The sequence below is a fragment of the Neodiprion lecontei genome, chromosome 4, assembly GCF_021901455.1.
Source record: "Neodiprion lecontei isolate iyNeoLeco1 chromosome 4, iyNeoLeco1.1, whole genome shotgun sequence".
Taxonomy (NCBI): Eukaryota; Metazoa; Arthropoda; class Insecta; order Hymenoptera; family Diprionidae; genus Neodiprion; species Neodiprion lecontei.
This window is the reverse complement of record NC_060263.1, coordinates 9,314,899-9,336,699: the sequence shown is the minus strand read 5'-3', so window position 1 is coordinate 9,336,699 and position 21,801 is coordinate 9,314,899. Positions and strand designations below refer to the sequence as shown.

The window sequence follows — 21,801 nt, the reverse complement described above, 5'->3', positions numbered from 1 at the left end:
GTATACAAATCTCTTTAATAAATTATCACCTGTTTTGCTTCATACAAGAAATAACAAAATGACTTCTCCTCACTTTATATTACTTAACAACTAGACATTTGTCTTGAACATTGACTTCAACAAGATCTTCAAATGTTAAGTTATCTGTATAATGTCTCTACTTCGAATTTGCGAAAGTCGTATAATTTTTTTTGTTGAAGCGAAAACGTGCTGTAATTTTAAGAATTTTAATAAATTAATTTTAATTCACTTTATCGGTTATTTCCAGTAATGACTTTAGTCGAGCTGTGGCTGAGGAATATTTGAGGTATTTTAATTTTGAGCAAGACACGCTGGACGTGGCTCTCAGAAAGTTCCTTGCCCAATTTTCGTTGACTGGTGAAACCCAAGAGAGAGAACGAGTCCTTGTACATTTCTCAAAAAGGTTTCTCGACTGTAATCCGGGTACATTTAATTCTCAAGGTACGTGTATCTGTTCCTGAATACTGTTTTGCAAGCATTTGAAAAAACTACTGTTCCAACCCTCAACATTTTTCTTATTATGAAATATCTATATCTACAAAACAAAGGTACATCTATTTAAAAAATTGCATGAATCGATTTTAGATTGACTACCTACTGTATGTCATATCTTAAATACAATTTGTTGAAACGGACGATTCTCTTTGTAGATGCTGTACATACATTGACTTGTGCTATAATGTTGCTCAATACTGACCTGCATGGTCAAAATATTGGTCGTAAGATGTCATGTTCGGAATTTATTGAAAATTTATCCGAGCTAAATGACGGAGACAACTTCCCTAGAGAGGTGCTCAAACAACTTTACAATGCTATAAAGTCATTTCCTCTGGAATGGGCACTGTAAGTAAACTGTTATTAACGCCTCAATTCAATATTGAATGTCGTTTCGATTTATAATCATATTTCAATCTAGGTACATACTTATATATTACATAATTAAACTGCCCAACAACAAATGTTTATTTTTCCACTATATTTGCATAGCGCTGACCATACAATTGTGTGTTCATTCAGAGACGATGAAGGAGACGATGCTGCATCCCAAGTCATGCAACAGGGGGATGGACCAGCATTATCCGGAACTGGTAACCCTTTTTTAGATGTCCCAAACGTAACTAGTGCTACAGAATTCAAGAAAGGCTATGTAATGAGAAAGTGTTGTTATGATGCAAATGGAAAGAAAAGTACGTAGCTACGAATGTATATGTTACGAATACTACTGTACAAATCATCAAAGAAATTACAACCAAATTTTATGTGCAGCACCATTTGGGAAGCGAGGTTGGAAAATGTACTACTGTACATTAAGAGAACTGGTCTTATACCTACATAAAGACGAGCATAGTTTTCGCAGCGATAGCTTACATAATGCTATAAGAATTCATCACGCACTAGCAACAAAAGCCGCTGACTATACAAAAAAGCAGCATGTGTTTAGACTGCAAACTGCTGATCAAGCTGAGTACCTCTTTCAAACTAGGTAATAAATTATTTTTTTAAGTAATGAATTACCTCATTTCATGAAAAAAAAACATTCAACACTTAGATTTGTTGCAACTAATATAAAACCTTTAGATTTTCATATATTTTGAGTAGTCCAGTAAGAATCTGGTTATTTTTGGATGCGTGGCTTTAAACAAGATTGGATTATACACTTTATCACTTAAGGCGCACAAAATCATGATCTCACCTTTTCCGTCTGGTTTTAGTTTAGTTCTAGTTTTGTTTTTTTGGTTTTTTTAATATCATAAAAAATTTATGGCATTTAGTAATTCGAATATCCGTTATTGAGACACAGACCTGTATGGTCTTCTACTTATCTTCATTAAAAAACTGTAATCTATCATTATGTGAGGTATAACTTGTGTATAAAGTGAATAGAGAAGTTGTAAAATCTGAAATATCAGCACCTTGTCAAATCAGAGGATAAGCACCAAAGTTCACTAAAGCATTTTACTTTAATTTTTACTTAAAAACGAAAATGTGCATTCGTTTGAATGTCCATTTAAAATACAACACAATGAACTTTTCTGAAGCCAGATTTGTATTCAGTGATTCCATATCTATGGCATTTAACATGTTATGTTCATGTTCAGACCGTGTAGAAAAATGTGATTTTATTCTATATTATTACAAGCACACTCTACATCTACAACACTTTCATGTTGAAGCTGTTTCAATTAACCTACTAGTATTCTTTTCTTCGAGTATATAAATACTCTTAATACTCTGATGTGATTATAATTTAGAATATCATCAAATAATAACAATTATTCACAGTTGTAATCACAGTATTTCAAAAACTCCAAATGTTACAGTGATTCTAAAGAACTGCAGTCTTGGATCGACACGATCAACTTTGTATGCGCCAGTTTTTCTTGTCAACCACTCGCAGGAGCTGTTGGATCTCAGCGTAAATTTCAAAGGCCTCTGCTTCCATGCAGTCACACAAAACTGTCTCCTGTAAGTAATCTTAAAATTGCTGACATTAATATTCATTCCATCCTCAAAAAATTAGTATTATACCAAAAATCAAATTTATTCCTCGCTCGATCATGTGTATGAAAACTTATTCTTTAATTGCCATTGTTTTTACAACCACAATATAAGAACTGACCTTATTACTTATAATAAGCCTCTTTATATTGAAAAAATCATATTTGTGAGATGAAATCAATAATAACGGAGGTTAGAACTAAACAAAAAATTGTAAATACTGAAAACAACATATTAAAAAGACTCACAATAAGATAAACTTTCATCCCCTCATCTAAGAATTTGCGAGTACGGTTCAAAGACGTTGACAAAAATATGAATTTGATGGTTAAGATGGTGTTACGCAACTAGTGCGAAGTGCTGACGATGCCCAAAAGCAGCTGCAGTTCTTGATTTCCTGCAGCAACAGGGGCAACCAATCTACTCAAACAAATGATGGCATTGAAAGTAATAAATTGTATTTATTTCTAGAGAGAACAGTTGCGAGACCACGAAGAAATTGTCAGTCGACTGGAAGCAGAGCTCGATGAACACAGAAGACATCCGCCAGAACGAAATTCAAAGGCTTTAACTGTACAAAACTACAAAGAAAAAGATGTATATTTACATTACGAGGTAAGTTCATCATCATTCATCAACTACAAATCTCAACCACAAGTGACAGCCCTATTGAAATAGTATATTTGGACATGTATGCGCAAAGTACACGATTTCGTGCGTGTTTTTGGTGGAAAAAGTAATACTTCTACGCTTACTATGCGTAAAATGAATATGCTCACTTTTTGAACGTTTTCTAATTTACACATACTGTGCATACTATTACATATACCCATGCAAAAAACGATGTTAGTTACACAGGCGTTAGATTTTACAATAAATCCTAATTTACACCATTATAACGGTAACTTCTAATTTGTCTTATAAATGCTACAAAGGGTATTGTTCACACCTTCTACAGATAGAATTTGAGATATTTCCCAAAATTTCGACTGATTCTCAGCTCTTACCCCTTTCAATTTTCAAATCAATCTTGTATAAAAGATCCTGGTCCACGATTTTTCAGGCGATTCTAATTTGCACTCAAGACGTTACATAAAAAAATTTGTAATATGTAGGTAATCTGTCAAGGTGTCAACGATTTCTGATAAAATAATTATTTCTGTTTTTTGTCCGATGTGAGGAGTATCGATGTTTTCGTAATGAAAGAATATAATTATTAGCTGCAGCAAAAATCCTGTTCTCGATTTTCATTTTCATGCAAAGATCTGTATTAAAATACAATATTTTCAAGACCTTAGTAGAGATGCACCAAAGATTGGTTCACGAGTTATGGCCATTTCCATTTTGCAACATCGTCATAAAATTAGCTGAGAATATCACGAAAAATCTTTTATAATAGTAAAAGAAGGTGGAGACTTTAGAGAAAGTGGTCTGGTCTGAGATTGAGTTCTGGTGATGAAATCATGAAAATTTCTCAAAATAATCCAAAGATAAAAAATTATTTATTACGAATGAATGAAAAAGAGTTTGGAGAATTTATAAGAAAGAATTTCACTTCTCATGTCTACCTGACATTTCTTGCTTTCACTTACACGTCAGTGATGTTTTTCAATCGAGTACATTCCGAAATCTACACCTGTGGAATAGTGCCTTATAATAACCGTTCCATTAACTTCAAAAATTATATACAGTAGAGCGTCGATTATCCGAACAAATTGGGACTGGGCATCATTCAGATAATCGAAAATTCGGATAACCAAACCGTGTGAAAAAATCGCTGATTCGTTTAATGTAATAGAATAATTATGTGTATTTGAAACAGATGAAAATTAATATCTTCTTAGTAGATAGTCCATTTTAGTTGACTCGAAAGTAACGCATACATGTTCGTAATAGAATATAATACATAAAATATACGTATCGAAAAACAAGTATCTGTACTAACATTAAAATTTTACAAGTGGTACACGTATTTGAATTATTTCTTTGGAAAAAAATCCACGATTGTACTACTGTTTTCCAACGAAGGTTCGTTTCTTTACTGCTAAATCCCGCAATCGTTTCATCAGAAGAAGTTGCATTGAACAAAATTTAAGCTGCGTTTCGTACCACTCCATTGCTGTTTCGAGAACTTCGAAGGCCTGACCATGAGAGGGCAGCATTGATGCTTCCAAAATTTCATCACTGCTGTTTTTATCAGAATCTCTTTCTTCGTCGTGGAAAACTAAAGATACGGTTTGATCGTGAGTTAAAATTTCGTCGGCCAGGATCGTTCACGTTATTGTTGTCACATTCCGTGAATCCAGCGATGACGTTGAAGAATTCAACGAATACTTTTATGCGACATTACTCGAAATTAGAAATATCAACTTGAATCTCGTCCTGCATTTCTGCAGAGGTTGGCCATAGTTTGTTCTAAGCATTCTTCTGGTTTCTTTCTGTTAGCATTGCCGACACATCAGCAACAGTGTTTCAAATTTATTGTTTTCACCAATTGAAGGACACTGTCTTCTTTTTCATACAGTCTCTTCATTTTCTCTATCGCACCCTGGTCCATAGGCTGGATTAAAGGTGTTACGTTCGATGGAAGAAATCTGACCTAAAGCATGGATCGAGACTGTTTAAGACTTCAGTAGATGGATGAGAAGGCACGTTATTTAGCAGCAGCAACACTTGACCAGTTTTATGTTTAGCCTTGCACCTTTCTTTAACATCCTTTATAAGATTGCTTTTGTACCAAGTGCAAAACAATTTTGAGTCCATCGAAGCACTCTTCTGAGCTTTATAGATCATCAGCAAGCAATTAACTTTTCTGAAGCAGGCAAATTTCTTTTTTTTCCATTACTAATTTTTATATTAAGCAATTTATCTGAGCCATCAGATGCTACTGGATTGGCTAATACCGAAGGGCTGTAATTCACAAACGACGAATTGCCCATGAGAAATAAAAAACGTTTCAGTCGCAGATTTTCACAAGGAATAAATTTTAATCTTTGGATCGATAATTCTGACTCACCATATATAATAATGAAAAAATCAAAGAAATTTCCAACCGAAAAATCTGTCGCTCTTGGCCGTGGCCTAGTTGGTTTGCCCCTATATTCATCCCTGGTAAACCATCTTATCCTTTTCACTCATCACCACACAGATGGACTAAGTGTGGAACTCGGATGACCCTGCACTTTTTGAAAAGATTTTGAAAAGGGCCTCATAAAATATTTTTATTTTTCAGTTGAAGAGGTATAAGACCTATGCATATTTGCTGAGATCACGGTTGGCCTTTACGGATGTGGAACCTTCACTGGTCGAAAGCAGTATCGGTGAGGTTGACGAAGGGACTGGAAACTTGGCTAATACTGACGTAGCACTAGTACCACCGCCTGTTCCAGATCGACTACCTACAAATAGGTACAGTTACAGGGCTGCAATTTACAATCGTAACTTACTAAATGATCAAGATTGTGGGGAGAACCTTGGTTGATGGGTGGTGGGTGTATTTATTCTCAACATGCATTAAGTGTATCATTTGCTTATATAGACATGATTTGACGTTTAAAAGAAAATTAACTAATATGTAGAGCCAAGAATGGAGAAAGCAAATCATTCACATGATGATGTAATCGAAACAGGAAGCATACTCTGCCAAGTGAATCACCTTTAATCAAGCGTGACTGTTTTCATTACCAATCACTAACATCGGGCAATACTCTGGCTGAAATATCAAAGCATAAAAATCCTTGGGAAGTCAGAAGTTTTACCTACGTATTTTTAGTAAAGTTATCAATGTTTGCAAAATATATCTTAACAAAATTAGATGAATTTAGAAATTTTGCATCAAGATGCAAGTTTCGGATTTTAGATTGATCGAATATTGCAGGAACTGACAATAATTATAGTAACTATAGCAGAATACATGTAGCAAATATTTTACGCAGAGTGCTGGTCGAGGTAACTCAATGCGCCTGCAGCAACAATCACATTTGTTACATGAATCAAACGCAGTTGAGAACCTTGACTACTAATCTCGACTCGTACATCAAACCGGCTGTTCATGAAAATCGGTGGGATCATAAGATGCAAGTCCTGTAATTTTAAGATATTATTCTCGATTATATTAACAATCACAAGCTCATTTTGTTTGACGGTAAAGCTCGTGATCGTATCTGTTTTTGCAAGATACGCTGTTTGCAAAGTTTGAAACAGTAAACTCGGTAGCCCTTGCCAGTTGTCTTTGATTCACGTAAAATAGGTATCTGAGGGTGTTTGCGCCTGTGTACTGAGTTGTCTTGACTGGCCCTTATACCAAATATTTCCCATAGAGTTTCTTTCTGCGAGGACTAATGAATTTTGAATACACCCCAATTTTAACATCTATCTGTGCGATACAGCAAACTGACACAGTAAGCAGAATTATTTTATATTTAAGATCAGTCTGTACTGTATGATGTGGTGTTCGACAACCCTTACAGAAATTACTACTACAGTACTATTGATGTTTTCGCCACTACTGGAGAACTCTATCATTGGAATGCTGTACTATCTGCCTTTGTAGAGTACACAGTGATCTCCCACCACTCCCCGTCATTAGACATGTGTATATGAGAAACTCAGTAACTGACGAGGAGATACCAGCAAATGCCAGTCGAGTTTCATGATGAGTCCTTGTATCAAAATAGTGGGGACAGATACAATTAAGACCTTAACTGATTATATCTTTTAAGGCTTAACAAACGAATATCGGAGTTGGTAGCAGAGCAGTTAATACTTCGATCTTCCACCTGTGCGTTACATGTTCAGGTTTCGTGGTGGTTTTTTTTTTCAGCCTGATTGAACAAACAATCAATAATATTTTCGAGTTACGTTATTTTGTTAACACATAAAGTGACGTGTAAAAATATTTTAAATCAAGTACTCGGTAGGATATATGTATCAAATACACTTTGCTGCTTTGTTATTATAAAATTCGGGTATCCGTAAATCGTAATCTTGATTTTCAGTACAAGTTTCCTAATACAATAATACAAGGCTGAAGCTAGCAGCCAGAATTAGCAGCCAAACGTTCTAATGTTCATTTGAATAAGATAATGAAGTTCAAAAATTTAAATTTAGTGAAATACCCCGAAGCCCCAATACTTTCATACAATTATGAGGATGAAACTAAACTACATTTTTCTATTTCCAAAAACTTAACACGTTTGGCTACTAACTCTGACTACTGGCGTTAGGTTCATTATAAAAATAATTACTTTAAACGACGCAATCTCGAAAAAATAGTGGATCTTACTTTCATTACATAAAGTATCGTATGCACCACCTTTTTACACCTCGAATATTTTCTGCGGCTGGTATTGCAAACTTATGCTGATAGTACTATTATACCTGGCGAGATCCCCGGCAACATTGATTTGACGAAGTTCATGAATGGCCTGCAACCATTAGTACTTTTTACAAAAAATTAGGAACAGGATTACCCGCATAACTCATCTATAATATTTGCGATTAACGGATGTCGGAAGTTTGTGATTATAAAGCAGCACGTTTTATTTGATCCTCATACCTATCATAGCAAGCACTTGATTCGAAATATTCCATACATGTCACTTTATGTACTAAGAAAATACCGTAAATCGTAAAAATTGGCGGTTTTTTGTTTGATTGGCACGTACGAAAAAGCCAGTACGAGAATTGAACATGGGATGCATAACAGGAAGATCGGAGCCTTAACTACCTGGTTAACGACTTCGACGATAACTTGTTAAACTTTGAAAAATATAACGAGTCGCAACAACTTCCATCTTCAAGTTTTCGGTACTAGCCGCGTATCTACCCAATACATTCATGAGAGGTCACATCCCGAAAAAACTATCAGAGATTTGAATTCAATGCAAAACATTTATTGAAAAAATGTCACACAACTCCCAATACCTATTACTAATGAAATTAGCACCAGTGGCTTACAACAGACTCTAGTAGATCATTCGAACCTTCACTACTTGAATACCAATGCTCCACCAGCTAATACCAATACCGCAGAATATCAGAGACTGTTAGTAAATTCTCGTAAGAAAACGAAAATGGTACCGCTGTATTTTAAGAATGAATCACTGAGCAAAGTATGTTTTACAGATTTTTTTCGCAGCACTTACCTTCGATATATGGTACTAAAACTAAGGAGCACATTAACGAATTGAAAATTGTGCAGTATAGAGTTTATCAAAGAAACTTTAATTTGATAGAGAAATTCAGCTGTCTTTGAACTATCGGTTATTCATGAGAAATTTTCAAGATTTCATCATCACGTCCATAAACGTCATACTAACTTTTCATAGCAATAACAACAAGTAACTTGCAAAAAACAAAGTGCAAACTTCTTTACTTGTTTACAGTGTTTGATAAGCATTTATTGGTACCATGTATTCTTTAATCTATTTTCAACAAACTTATTCTAAGATATGATGCTCTGCTTCTCAGCACTGGGCCGTCATCGTGTTCTATCAAATAGTTTTGGATAACCTGTGCTGTCAAAATAGTATCCAATCATATGGGCTGCCATGTGTATTCGATATTTCATGTTAATTTGTTTGTGTAGCCTGAACATGAGTCGTTTGTGTACAAATCGCTTTTAATGCACTGTAATATCTGCTAAATACACATAATTTGGAGAGATAGACCACCGTCATTTTCAGTTGAATGAAGCAGTCGATACACAAATTTTCACATACAATTCATGTTTGAATAATTAAAAGTTTTCAGTAATTACTCGAAGAACTTTCAAACCATTCTACGATTGAACAAAATGAGGTATTGTGAATTCCACACTACTTTCGCGAACTGAAATTTTCAAGATGCTTGGGAATTTTAGGATCTATCTTTTGATTTTCTACACTCTTGATGTATATTATGTGAGAGCTTTCTCATTTTTTCTATAAAAAAAAAATCGTGCAATGCATATTTTAGTTTTGTTCATCTGATACCAATATTCGATGTGAAATTTGTTTATCAACATCACGAGTGTCTGTATGTTTTCATGAGTGTACAGACCATTATTTTTCTCGTAAAAATTGCATCAAAAATGATGAAAAGAAAATAAAAAATTTGAGAATGTACCTACACTTTTAAAAAATTTGATCGATAAAACCGTGATCACGATTAAAAAATAATTTTCATCCTGCTCAATGATTTCAAAAATTCGAAGGGTTTCAAAGTAATCATTGAAATTGAATTGTATACGAAATTTCATCCACACACAATCACTATGACACTCGTAATGTTTCACATAGTTAAAATTGAAGGTGGTTTAACTCTACAATTTCTCACATGATTCAAAAAAAAAAAAATATATGAGTTATTCAACTGCTGGTATTGCAATACCTAACAAATTCATTCCAGTTTCTAATGAATCCGAATATCCAGTTGCTTAATTTCATTCATAGCATAGTTTATTAAAAATCGCTTTAATATTTGATTGAATCACGCGTCATTTAATTGCGTAATATGGCATATCAAATCCAAACAAAGCAATCTCCACAGTACAATCGTGAAGGCAATTTCTTTCACATCATGAAGGCTCAATATGTTTCTCTATTCTCGACTCTCTTATAATATTATAATTAACTTATTTCATCTGTGATGAGCTACTAAATCAAGACTTAAATCTTTATCTGAAAGTACTTTGCAAAAGTAATACATCTTTCGTGAAAATGAAAACCTAACATCTCGGTAACCCTTAATTGTAAGTATTTGTTGAATCTTCCAACTTTCCACTCTAATGTCTTTCTCATTCGATATTATCCGTATATTTCTTACTGTATACTTGGTATTTATTACAATTTTTGTGCAACTTCACTTTGTTTAATAAATATGGGAAAGAAACTTCTAAACAAATAAAAAATATTGTAGATATAGCATTGTTAGATTTTTATTAATTTTTGATTTATAGTACATATATTAATGGATGCCTATTATAAATAATAGTTAATCCTGAGGTGATTACAACAGATAAATACATAATAATATAGAACTGTCATCTTTGACTTTCTTCAAATTTTCATTCAATAATGTATCATACCATCTTCCTCATCAAAAGTCAATAATCAGTAACAAATAGAAATACATGTTTGTACGCATAAAAGGCATTATGAGTATGTGAGGCTTTATTATATTTCTTACAACGCCTGATTGGAAAGTTCGATTTTTGTTGCCTGTAAAGCGTGCAGCGTGTGTAAAGTGCCCAACTTGCAGTCAGTGCTGTAAAACTACTGAAATACTTCATTTTACACATTAAGGCTTTCTGTGGCACTTGCAAACTTCTGAATAATGCAATCTTACGTACTATGTCATTGAGCGTTAATTACTCAACCCCAATTTTACACAAGGCTGAAGTTGGTAACGTTAACATAACGAAAAAAATAATAGAAAAAATCGTTGTTGTGCAATTTAATAACGACTTTCTGAAGAGTTGGCTTTTCAAAATATGAACATGTTTTTTTTTTTTTTGTTACGATTTACTACCTGAACTTCAGACAATTCTAAGGATTGAAGTAACAATTTTTCCTAAACATCCATCGCTAAAGTAACGTTACTAACTTCAACCGCGTAATGTTACGCATTGTCAATGACACCTTCGTTCCTTCTGAAATCAAACTTTCCTTTACAGGTGCTGGAAAAAATTGGATATCTGACTCGTGTGATTACAGCGCTCGCCTTGGCTCATACTGCGATCACATTAGTATTCGTGCGAACTGCGATTGCAGTACTTGCCGTTGGCTTTTGCCACCAAATTCGCACCTGTATTCTTGTGAACGCAGTACTCACTTTATGGCTCACGCTGCAAACCTCGCACTCATCGGAAACTGCATACTTTCCACACTTGTAATACGACATTATATTTTATACATATGTTTTTGTAATTCGTTGGTTTTAGAGCTCTTCTTGCTTATCACATATTTGGGTAGATTACTTTGCGATCGGAATTGGTATATTATTGCTAATAATTACGACTATCAATGGTTACTGTTATGCTACAACTTATAGTGATAGTGTATGTAATAAAGTGCTGACGGGAGGTAAAATAGTATTTACAATTTCTATAGGAAGTCGTTGTACTTTCAGTGTACATAAAATCTACAAGACTGGTTTCGTTATTGTTGTTTGGTAATTATTTATCGATTATTCTAACATTCTAAGTAAAAATATAGTCATTATCAAATAATTAATATATTATTAAACATATTAGCTCTTATTAACTATTATCTTACGAATGAACGTTAATTTCATTCATTAGATGCAGTTCAATCAAAAAAATGCGAGTCATGTTATAGAATTTCAATTTTATTCTTTCGAAGTGCATATTCTCAGGCATTAATTGTCAGATAAAACATTGAAACTTGATTTCAGAATGTTTTTGAAACACTTCTATACATGAGCCAATAACTTATTACTTGACTTTTACTGGTATTACAATGGAGAACAGCAATTATTGAGCAAAATTAAATCTGACATGTTACGAGTTATTTGACAATTAACATCAACTAGTTTGTATTATTGGAAGTACACAATATTATTGAACATATACTCACTGACCATACAGTATAATCTATCATTGTCACCATTCATGTACATAAATATTGAAGTTCAAATGCATTTGGAAGCCTATGAGTAATTTTCTCTCCTAGGCCTGAAAACCCAGCTTTCTTTCATCTTTCTTAATTTTTTATTGGAGGATACACTTAACTTCTACTGATGTTTGCATTTAAATTTACCACATTGAATTTCTGTACTGCTGTATATGATTGAATTGAATTTATGATTGAAATACATTGACCTCATTTTCTCAAACTCTGTAACTAGTTCAAGCATTTATATACCTCAAAGTTGATTGGCAGCTTCCATGTGTATATTCGTTACTGAATTATCACATTTACAGTTAGTTACTTTGCTTTTCGTATATCTTATACCGAGGTGAATCTTAATTATTCAAATGATGAAGCTAAAGCTATAGCACCTAAAGTTAACAATCGAACATGTTGATTTTAAGTAAATTAAGGCAGTAGAGATCAATAGTGGAAATTGTGTTAAATCTCGTACTGTTCTTTCAAATATTGAGCTTCAAACTACAGTGCGTTGATCCATTAGAAGATCAACACATTGAACTGCTAACTGCCACTGCTAGCTTTAGCTTCATGGTTGGCTACTTCATTCGTCATAGTGCATATTGTTTTGTCTGATATTACAATGGTTGATCACAATTTATATACTCATATAATTTTTTAAACACTAATCTTACATCTTTTCTGCATACACATAGTTTTGAATAGCTTTGGTTACCATATTAAAACGATATTGCTTTTGATGCTATACTTTTTTGTTTTCTGCTTTATAATATAATATTAAGCTAGTTTATGGTTGGAATGGCGATAATATACCCATTCCTTATTCATCAAACAATACCTTGAATTTTTTTTTTCCTGTGATGAAGTAGGTAAGGATTTCAGCTCTGAAAGTACACACGGTGGTATTGTTATTTGTAGAAAGACTGCGTGGTGTACGTATGTTTTTTAGTTTCTTCCCAAGGTGGGATTCTACTCTGTAAGATTAGTTTCAAATTTTCGATTTGACTGCAGCTTTCAAGAGTCACGTCTGTTACAGCTTGTTGATCGAGGAGTATTGAAAACAGACAGCTTCACGGTGTATTATGTGATAAGTAGAAGAAGGCAAAGTGCACTGGAGAGTCACTAAAATATACTCGGAGCTGACTGTCTTTACCTACTCGTCTATCAATGTACCGTTATTACCAATCGTTGCAAAATGGTTCTATAGCTTGTTTCTTGCATATAATAAAGATGTTTTTCACTGTTATAACAAACTGCTTCTGACACTAGTTATCCGAATTTTATTTACAGAACGTATAAAGTGTATTTCTAGATATTTCTTTTTCCTTCAGGTCTAATGCAAAATTATTAGGAACCTAGAAAATTGGGGATAGTCAGGGAACTATAGACTAACTAGAAAATTGACAGAATGTTTATTGTAGGTGGCACATTGTTTTATTCGTTTTACGAATCGCAAGTTTTCTTTATACTTTCCTCTCACAATTTCAAAATTATGCACACGTTTCATTTCAAAAATAATGTGTCTCTGCATAATATTTGTAAATGCTTTTATCGTTTCATTGAAAAATTTAACCTGTATGAAAATCTGGGAAATTTAAAAAAAAAATCACCAGTTTTAAACAACGCTGCCAACCTGTATTTCAAGTGACTCTTAATGAATGCTTTACAATTTGATTTAAGCAAAACATTTGAAACTTGACCAACGCTTTTGCACTATACATTGTTTAATATTTCTTAAGAACGAAATACTTATACGTTTCTAATCCATCTTTACGTACAAGGTCATTTATTAATTACTGAACACCAGCGATATGCCAATGCGAAAATGGGCAGAGATTCGTGGAAGATCAGATAGTAAGCGCATCTCGGGTTTGGCTGGTACGGCTGTCACGTTGTTCGAACCAGAGCTATATGTAGACCGTTAAGTTCCCAAGCCGTGGAATCATTGTTGCTGCGACAATGCTATGATAATATTAATCTCTAACCATTTTGACATTGCCATATACTTTATTTTCATGTACTTAATTAACTTTTTCGTTTTCGTCCAATGATCTGAGAATTTTTAATATGTTATTAATCAAGACTAATTTGATCAAAATCACATTTTGACATTCTGTAATTTTGTAACATCTCACACACACGTTAACATTTTTTTTTATGTGAACATCCTACTTCATCTGTGTGAAGCTTGAGTCTATCCTCCGTCTTAAAGTATAGGTATATATCACAAAGGTTTGATCAAGTGTACCCTTCGTGCTAATAAGAGTGCTAAAGTACAGCATTCAACACACAGCACGGAATTCTCACTGTATTTATTCCACCTACAACTTCTCGATAAAACTTTGATAGTTCAAAATATTTCAACTCCCTGTATTAAATCACATTTGTTATACATTTCAGCTTTAAGTAATGTCAAATGAATTTAGATAGTCAAGAAGCATCGCTCTTTTTATCTAAACATCCTTGTTTCATTATTCTTACCCTACTGAAAATGTTCATGTGTCAAATGATATAACATTTTGAAAGAATTCAGCATGTAATTTATTACATGATTTATTTTGTACATGTGATAAAATAGTATAAGAAATCACGTAATAAATTACAAAAGCTCAAATCACCAGAGATAATAGATCGAAAATAATATAATCAACTATGTAGTGAATTATATGAATTTTGATCCAGTATATCAGATGATTCGTGCTTTTGTAATCTGTCGTGTAATATCTTACATAGTTTATGAAATGTACAAGATAAATCGTGTAATAAATTACACGCTGAATTGCTTCAAAACATTTTATGATTTAACAGACAAATATTTTCAATAGGGTAAAACACAGTCAAACGCTGAATTTTAAAATTAATCGATATGCAATTTGGATCTTACAAACAGTCTTATAAAAAGGTTGGATTGATTGGTCGTTTATAAGATGAAGACTTAATAATATAGCGATATTTTTATTGGAGGAAATGTATAACTTTTAATACATTTAACCACATCGTTTCTAGAAAAAAAATGTTTAAAATGAGCTCTTACAAACAAGTTCTTATATGGACGAGACAACAAAAATTTGTATCTGCAAGATAGAAAGACCATAGTTGGATTTACGAAATTAATTTTAAAAAACTGTTGCGTACGAACAGCTCTCACTTAAGACAAACTTTACATTATTTGAGACAGCTTGACCATATGTTTCTCAAACAGTAAACGAACCTACCAGCAGCTAAAGCATTAGTTTATAGGTTCTGCGGGGCGTGGTGCTGCTTATGGGGAAGGACTCAAGTGCCCCTAAGTCGCCTTGCCTGAAGAGCAGTCAAACCTTTTTGAGGAACTCTGGTGAAAATCTTCATTGAAAATTTTTCTACACAACTCTTCAGAATACCTCTGCAGAAGACTGTAAATTACTGAGTTTCTCTCGTAACCTCTACGTTTTTATTCCAAATCTTGCAATTTCTTGGTATTTCTGAACATCGTTCGATTTTACTGTCACATTTTTAAGAGAAACTCTGAATTTTCTTACATTTTATTTGGCACTTCTCTCGAATTCTGACCTTTACATTTTTATGTTATTTGACTACAGAATCCTACATTGCAAATCAAAAATAGCAATTCTCTAATCTACTATTTGGATCATTACTCATTACTTTCAACTTCTTTTTTATCCGGTGTTAACTTTGTCTGTATAAATATCAATTAGTTCAATCAGCACATATAAACCGAAATAAATAGAATCTGTGACATTGTAGTTAGTAACGTTAGTGTAACTTACGTGTAAAAAAAATTGCAGAATAAATCATTGTCTTGCAACTACTAGATGATTCTAATTGTAAGAGAGTAAAATGGAGAAAATATGTACACATTTATTGTATTATTACGGTTTACTGAATTCAAAAACATTCTAAGTAAGAAAATAACGACTTTTTCTAAAAAAAAAATGCATCGTAACATTAAACGTTACTAACTTCAACTTCATTCTAATGATACACAACACTACTTACATGCTTGAAACTTGTAAAAAATGTCCTCAGAACTAATTATTTGAAAGAGAAAAACGAAATGAGAATCCAGGGAAAATTATAATCATCTCGAGAAAATTGACGTGCGCAAAAACTAGATACAGAGAAAACAAGTGTGCTGACAAAATTCAAAATACCATGTAGATTTGGAGAAATTTCTGTAGAAGAAACTTGCGGCAACAAGCAAGAAATGTTTTCACAAAACTCTATAGTTCTATAAGAAGGTAAAAATTTCCGAGTGACTATCCTACATAACTTTACCATGAAAGACTGCAGACTTTCAACAATCAGAAAGCTCAGAAACAGTCTTGTGTCCGTGGACTATGAATCTTTTATAAATCCTCAAGTCACGTGCAAGTTTAAAAACTGCCCGTTAGATGCCAAAATAATTACCTTTCTGTTCCTTATCGATAATTGTCTACGTCATCTGAATATTTGTCATTTTATTTACATATACGTTTCTTATGAAATTCTCATTTTAGAAGTGTTACAGAATACGATGCAAAAACACTGCTAATACTTTTCAAAAACCAGTCACGCAGCTGTGAAAATTGACCGCCAATATCTGTCGTGAAATTAAATAACAAAATAAAATTATATACTATACTTTTGCACAAGTATGTAACGTGAAGGCGGCTCCTGGTATTTGATGTGATAACATTAAAAAATCATTCTCCGATCTGTGATATAGTTGGCAGATACATTCCTTAAGAGGATGTTATAGTCAGTCTTTATCGACAGAGGAAAGTGTCACTTTTTTTACTTAACTATTATCAAAGCCTACGTAGTACTGACGTGAAAATGCTGCAGTGGCCATAATTCTACACGCAATGCCGAACAAAAATATCGTAAAACTTTGGTTTTTCAAGAGCGAGAATAAGGCCGGAAAATGTATTCCTATAATAAGTGGTAATTCAATCACAGGAATACATTTCTAAACACAATTGTTGCGTAGATAAGTAACATTTTTACCAACCGTCGTAACATAAAGCGTAGCGTGCGAGACTGTGCAACTGCGTTTTTCGGCAGTTTTTCTTGTCCCTTTTGCGAATGAGGGTGTTTCTATTGAACCTCTTAAGTCTGCTGACGACGCATGATGATGGTCACTTAGCCTTTCCCCCATCACCATGCGACGGTTTTATAATTTACATGGTCTATAAAGACCAACTGTAGCATCCTCTTAACTTCCGACCCCTTCTGCGTATTCAGCGAATAAGGTAACTTGTGATTGTTTCACTTTTGTGTGCAAGATTTTTGTGATGTAGGTTCATTTTGGCTCTACAGCATAATTAGAGCAACAAAGGGGTGAAAAATAATCACCACTTGATCGCAAATACGATTACTGCTACTGTGTTGGCATTGAACATACAAATTATATAAAGTTTTAAGAAAATCGTAAAACATTGCTGTATTGATCAAGTCATTTATGGATATTTAGGATTTTGCAATGATGTAACTTGACAGGATAAAAAATAAAAGCAAGGTATCAAAAATCGTTCTAGCATGGAACGAAAATTCAAAATTGAATTGAAAACAACGTAAAAAATACGAAAGGCAAAAATAATGTGCAACATTTAAAATCATTTAACAATGAAAAAGCTAAGCTTTATTTTTCGATTTCGCAACAGAAGATAGCTATTGATATCGACCATTGCTTGGTGGTTTTTCCTGAGATATTTTGTGTAAATTATTGCAAATTGAACATTATTTGATATTTATAATGTCTTAGAAGTAGTGGTGATTTTATATAAATTTCTAATTTAATGTATGATCGCACTGGACGAGACTCCCGTTCATGCGAACTCCATACAAAAATATTTCCTGGTTACGAAGATTTAATACAATCAGTGGGGAAATTATTTTGAATGCGTAAGCTCATATTTCAAATTTCATGTTTATATGTATAATGGAGTATTACAACTACGTAAACTCATAATAACATACCTAGTATTTCAATGGCTGAAACAAAGTAAAGACGAAGTTATGCTTCAGCACTGTTGATGCTTGATGATTAAAGAGCCACTGGAAATGACTGGAACAAAATTTTTAGTATGCATTGTACCGGCAATAATTCATGTTTACGTAAATTTCATTGCAGAATATTGCATAGTTTCAAAGATTCCTTATGCGTTATTGAATGATCGATATCCATAGGCGTGTAGTTTTCGGTTGTATTAACTAACCATGAAAGTGTCACTAAAATCGTTGCGATCGTTAGATTTTGCCTACATTAAGGTGGTTCTCCTGCTACGGAGCGTATTAAGTGGGTGCCAAACACGGATCCTATGTAAAATTGTTAATAAATATCTAATTTTCATTCAAACAACACTAATATGAATGATAAATTTGATATAAATAATATTGTGCTGATTAACAATGAATTCCAAGAAAAAATCATAAGGTTTGTCACGATTTCCGCGGTATTACGTTCCTGAGAAATTAGAAGTGTGGCAGCGCCGCCACTTTTTTTCGTTGTCTAATCATTGGCCCGTTTCTGCTCTACATAGTACAATGCTTTTCGATAATCTATTGACTGCTTATATTACGAAAAGTGTATCAACAGTTTTATTCTTATATCGATACGCATCTTCTACAGATTGGATTTCTACTATTAATTTCAAATCTGGCGCGACGTTGATCAGAGCCCTTATATCATAGCGACCTTGTCAAGTATCTATAACAGACTCACGACCAGACGCGTTCTGTATGTATCTTTTCCTTACTTTATTATTCAATATTTCTTTAGAAACTGCGATTATCCATATTTTCTTCGTAATCTATAAAATCCTGATATTTCCAAGTGAAATTATCGTGTAAGTCTTAAGTTGTTCAACGTGACAATTATTTAACTCTCTCACGGCAACCCTACTGAAAATTATTGAATGATAAATCGCATAATGTTATGACCAAAATTCGGATGTATTTTATGATGCAATTTAAGATGTGAATACGACTTAATACATAGCAAATAACACAATAAATCATGAAGTATAGATTGTAAAATAAAATACATAACAAATCAAATGTCGAATCATGGGTTTCGCTTTATGATTTTTTATGTATTTTATCTCATAATCTATACTTTATAGTTTATCATGTGATTTGTTACGTATTAACTGGTATTCACATGTTGGATAACAATGATAACAAATTAATCAATCTCGTGATGAAGTAATCTACGGTTTCTCACAGTCAGGGTGGCGACATACCGAGTAATTCGGAAAAACCGGGATCTGTCAGGGAATTACGATGATCCACAAAGAAAAACGTACTTTTTTTTATAAATTATTTTCAAACTTCAACTCTGCTTTTGTTGAATTATATATATTATTCACGGTGATATTAAAATTAATGTAATATTATGTTTATACATATTTGTGTGAAACGAAGTAATACTATGTGTTCCTCCATTGAAATTTATATATTGAAGGTGCACAATTTCTGGATCTTTTTGTCCTATAAGCCGCCCAACATTGTACAAATTTGGTGAAATAAGGCCAGGGAATGCTGAATTTTTTGACACGGAAAGTCAGGAAAGAGTCGTGGAATTTTATTTGAATAAAATTGTCACCAGCCTGTTTGTTATCCAGGAATGTCACACTAAAATATTATTTGCATGTTCTGTACTCTAATATACCTTTAGCACTGAATTTATTCCTGACATAACACCACTGCCTTGCCTGTATCGAATGTACAAATTGTACCTATCATAATAAAATTAGTGAATGTATTCACTATCGATGAGTTACGCACATAGGTAATATCCTGTATTTATGGCCACAGCCAGAGATGACGTGCAGCTGTTTTGTAACTATTTACTTGTATTAAACAACTGGAGGATTAATATTTTATTGAAGATTCTAATATGACTATATGCTACAGAGCGATACAATGTTAATGGTAATTAATTTTGATTCATTGATTTCTGTTGAAAGTCTGCTTTCAGAGTTATGCGCACTTTTTATTCTCTATCCGACTAACGCAAATAATGCCTTAGCGATGGCTCTGTACATCGTATACCTATCATTACCCTGTTTTGCTGAACATTTAAAATCATTTTATCAAACACACTTCAATGTTGCTAAAAATTCCATTTCCTATTATTTATTTTCATGTTTTGGGCAGCTCTTAATATATACTCGATACTTAACTTAATGCAAACACATTATTATACATATTAATTATATATATTAATGATGATCAGCTCCTGTAATTAAATTTGTAAAATATGTGGATAACATAATGCAATTCTAGGCAAAGGGAAAGTATGAATGATAATGAAAATAAACAGCTTCTGGATTACGTAACATATGAATTTTTAGATTTAAACCCAAGACATAGATGCATCCAGCATGATTGAGTTTTGAATGTTATCTGTACTCCATAATGCACGAAATGATAAAAAGCATGACTCACTTTGATACATTAATTCAGAGTTCACAGACATGTATACAATTTTACCCTTACGATTACTTCATATAAAAAAACTATTTAATAAAACACGTACATTTTTGGCAACCTCGGTAATTCTGGCAAGAGAGTCCCAAAATTGCTGTGATTTTGGGAAACGTATTGTGATCAAAATGGCGTTTAGTTTCAAATCTGATTATGCACTTCTTAACATTTTTTGCTATCCACTTTTCTTCTTGTACGAAATTTATAGATATATATATATACAGTGGTAGATTCACCCTAGACAATTCGTTGGTGAATTTCATAAATTATTTTTCGGATGAAATACCAATTCAGAAAATAATTCAATCAATGCAAATTTAAATCCGTTTATCTCTTCATATTTCAAATATGCAAATAGCTTTGTGTTCTCGAGCAAGAAGTTTTAGTTATACGTTGTACTCGTATTCAAAGCACCTTGAGTGTAACAGATTGAAAGAGGAATAGCTCACAGCAAATAACAGTCTTCTGTCTGATTGCTGTCAATCTCAATTACCAAAAGCACATCTTGTCACTAATTTTCTACAAAATTGTTCATCAGAAACAATTCAGGACCGCATCCAATTAAACAGATAAACGGAAGCCCCTTGCTTAAAAAAATCCACCATGTTGTTATCTGGGTATCTACATTTATCAAGTCCTCATAATTACATGTTCTCAATTTTGATACCTCCTGTTGGACAAATCTGAATCAATGTAACGTGTGAATCAAAAGGACTAGAGACCAAGAGACCAAACTCGGGTGGTAGGAATAGGCTTGTATATAGCAGTCGCTTGGCAGCGATACTAAGCGCAGAATACTTGCGCAATGCGGTACTGCGCAATCAAATGATTCAAAATAATTCGAGTCTGTCCCCTAACTTTGAAACAAATGAATGTGGAGATGCGCAGTATCGGATTACGCAAGTCCGCCAAGGGCATTCTATGTATCGGTCCACTTCAAATTACGGACTTGGATAGGAGTTCGGTCTCCTGGTCTCTAGTCTTCCTAATGTAAATGTAAGTTTACAAAATTGTACGAAGTTAATAATGGTATCGCCAACGTATAATATTTTGCGCTTGAAGAACTGTAGAGTATGCCACCAATACGTAATGATAATGTGTATATAAATGTGTTGATTAGCATGTGACGTCACGACGCATGAAATAATATATAGGATTTGGTACAATGTAGTAAAGTAATGAAGAATGTTATCTGTTGCAT

The 21,801-nt window shown here is 33.3% G+C and overlaps 1 protein-coding gene across 7 annotated transcripts in view; it reads left to right on the top strand.

Annotated features, from left to right (window-relative positions):
- Positions 1-21,801, top strand: part of LOC107226618 (PH and SEC7 domain-containing protein) — an 83,321-nt gene that overhangs the window by 51,839 nt on the left and 9,681 nt on the right. For 4 of the 7 annotated variants that reach the window (XR_006904098.1, XR_006904101.1, XR_006904099.1 and 1 more), the window contains 8 exons: positions 269-462; positions 672-864; positions 1,039-1,208; positions 1,288-1,504; positions 2,343-2,487; positions 2,992-3,135; positions 5,753-5,928; positions 15,372-21,596. Coding sequence is in view for 3 of the 7 variants with exons in the window: in XM_046738514.1 (XP_046594470.1) it covers positions 269-462; positions 672-864; positions 1,039-1,208; positions 1,288-1,504; positions 2,343-2,487; positions 2,992-3,135; positions 5,753-6,001 (1,312 nt within the window). In the remaining 4 variants the exon portion in view is untranslated. The other 3 variants (XM_046738512.1, XM_046738513.1, XM_046738514.1) reach the window with 3 other exon arrangements.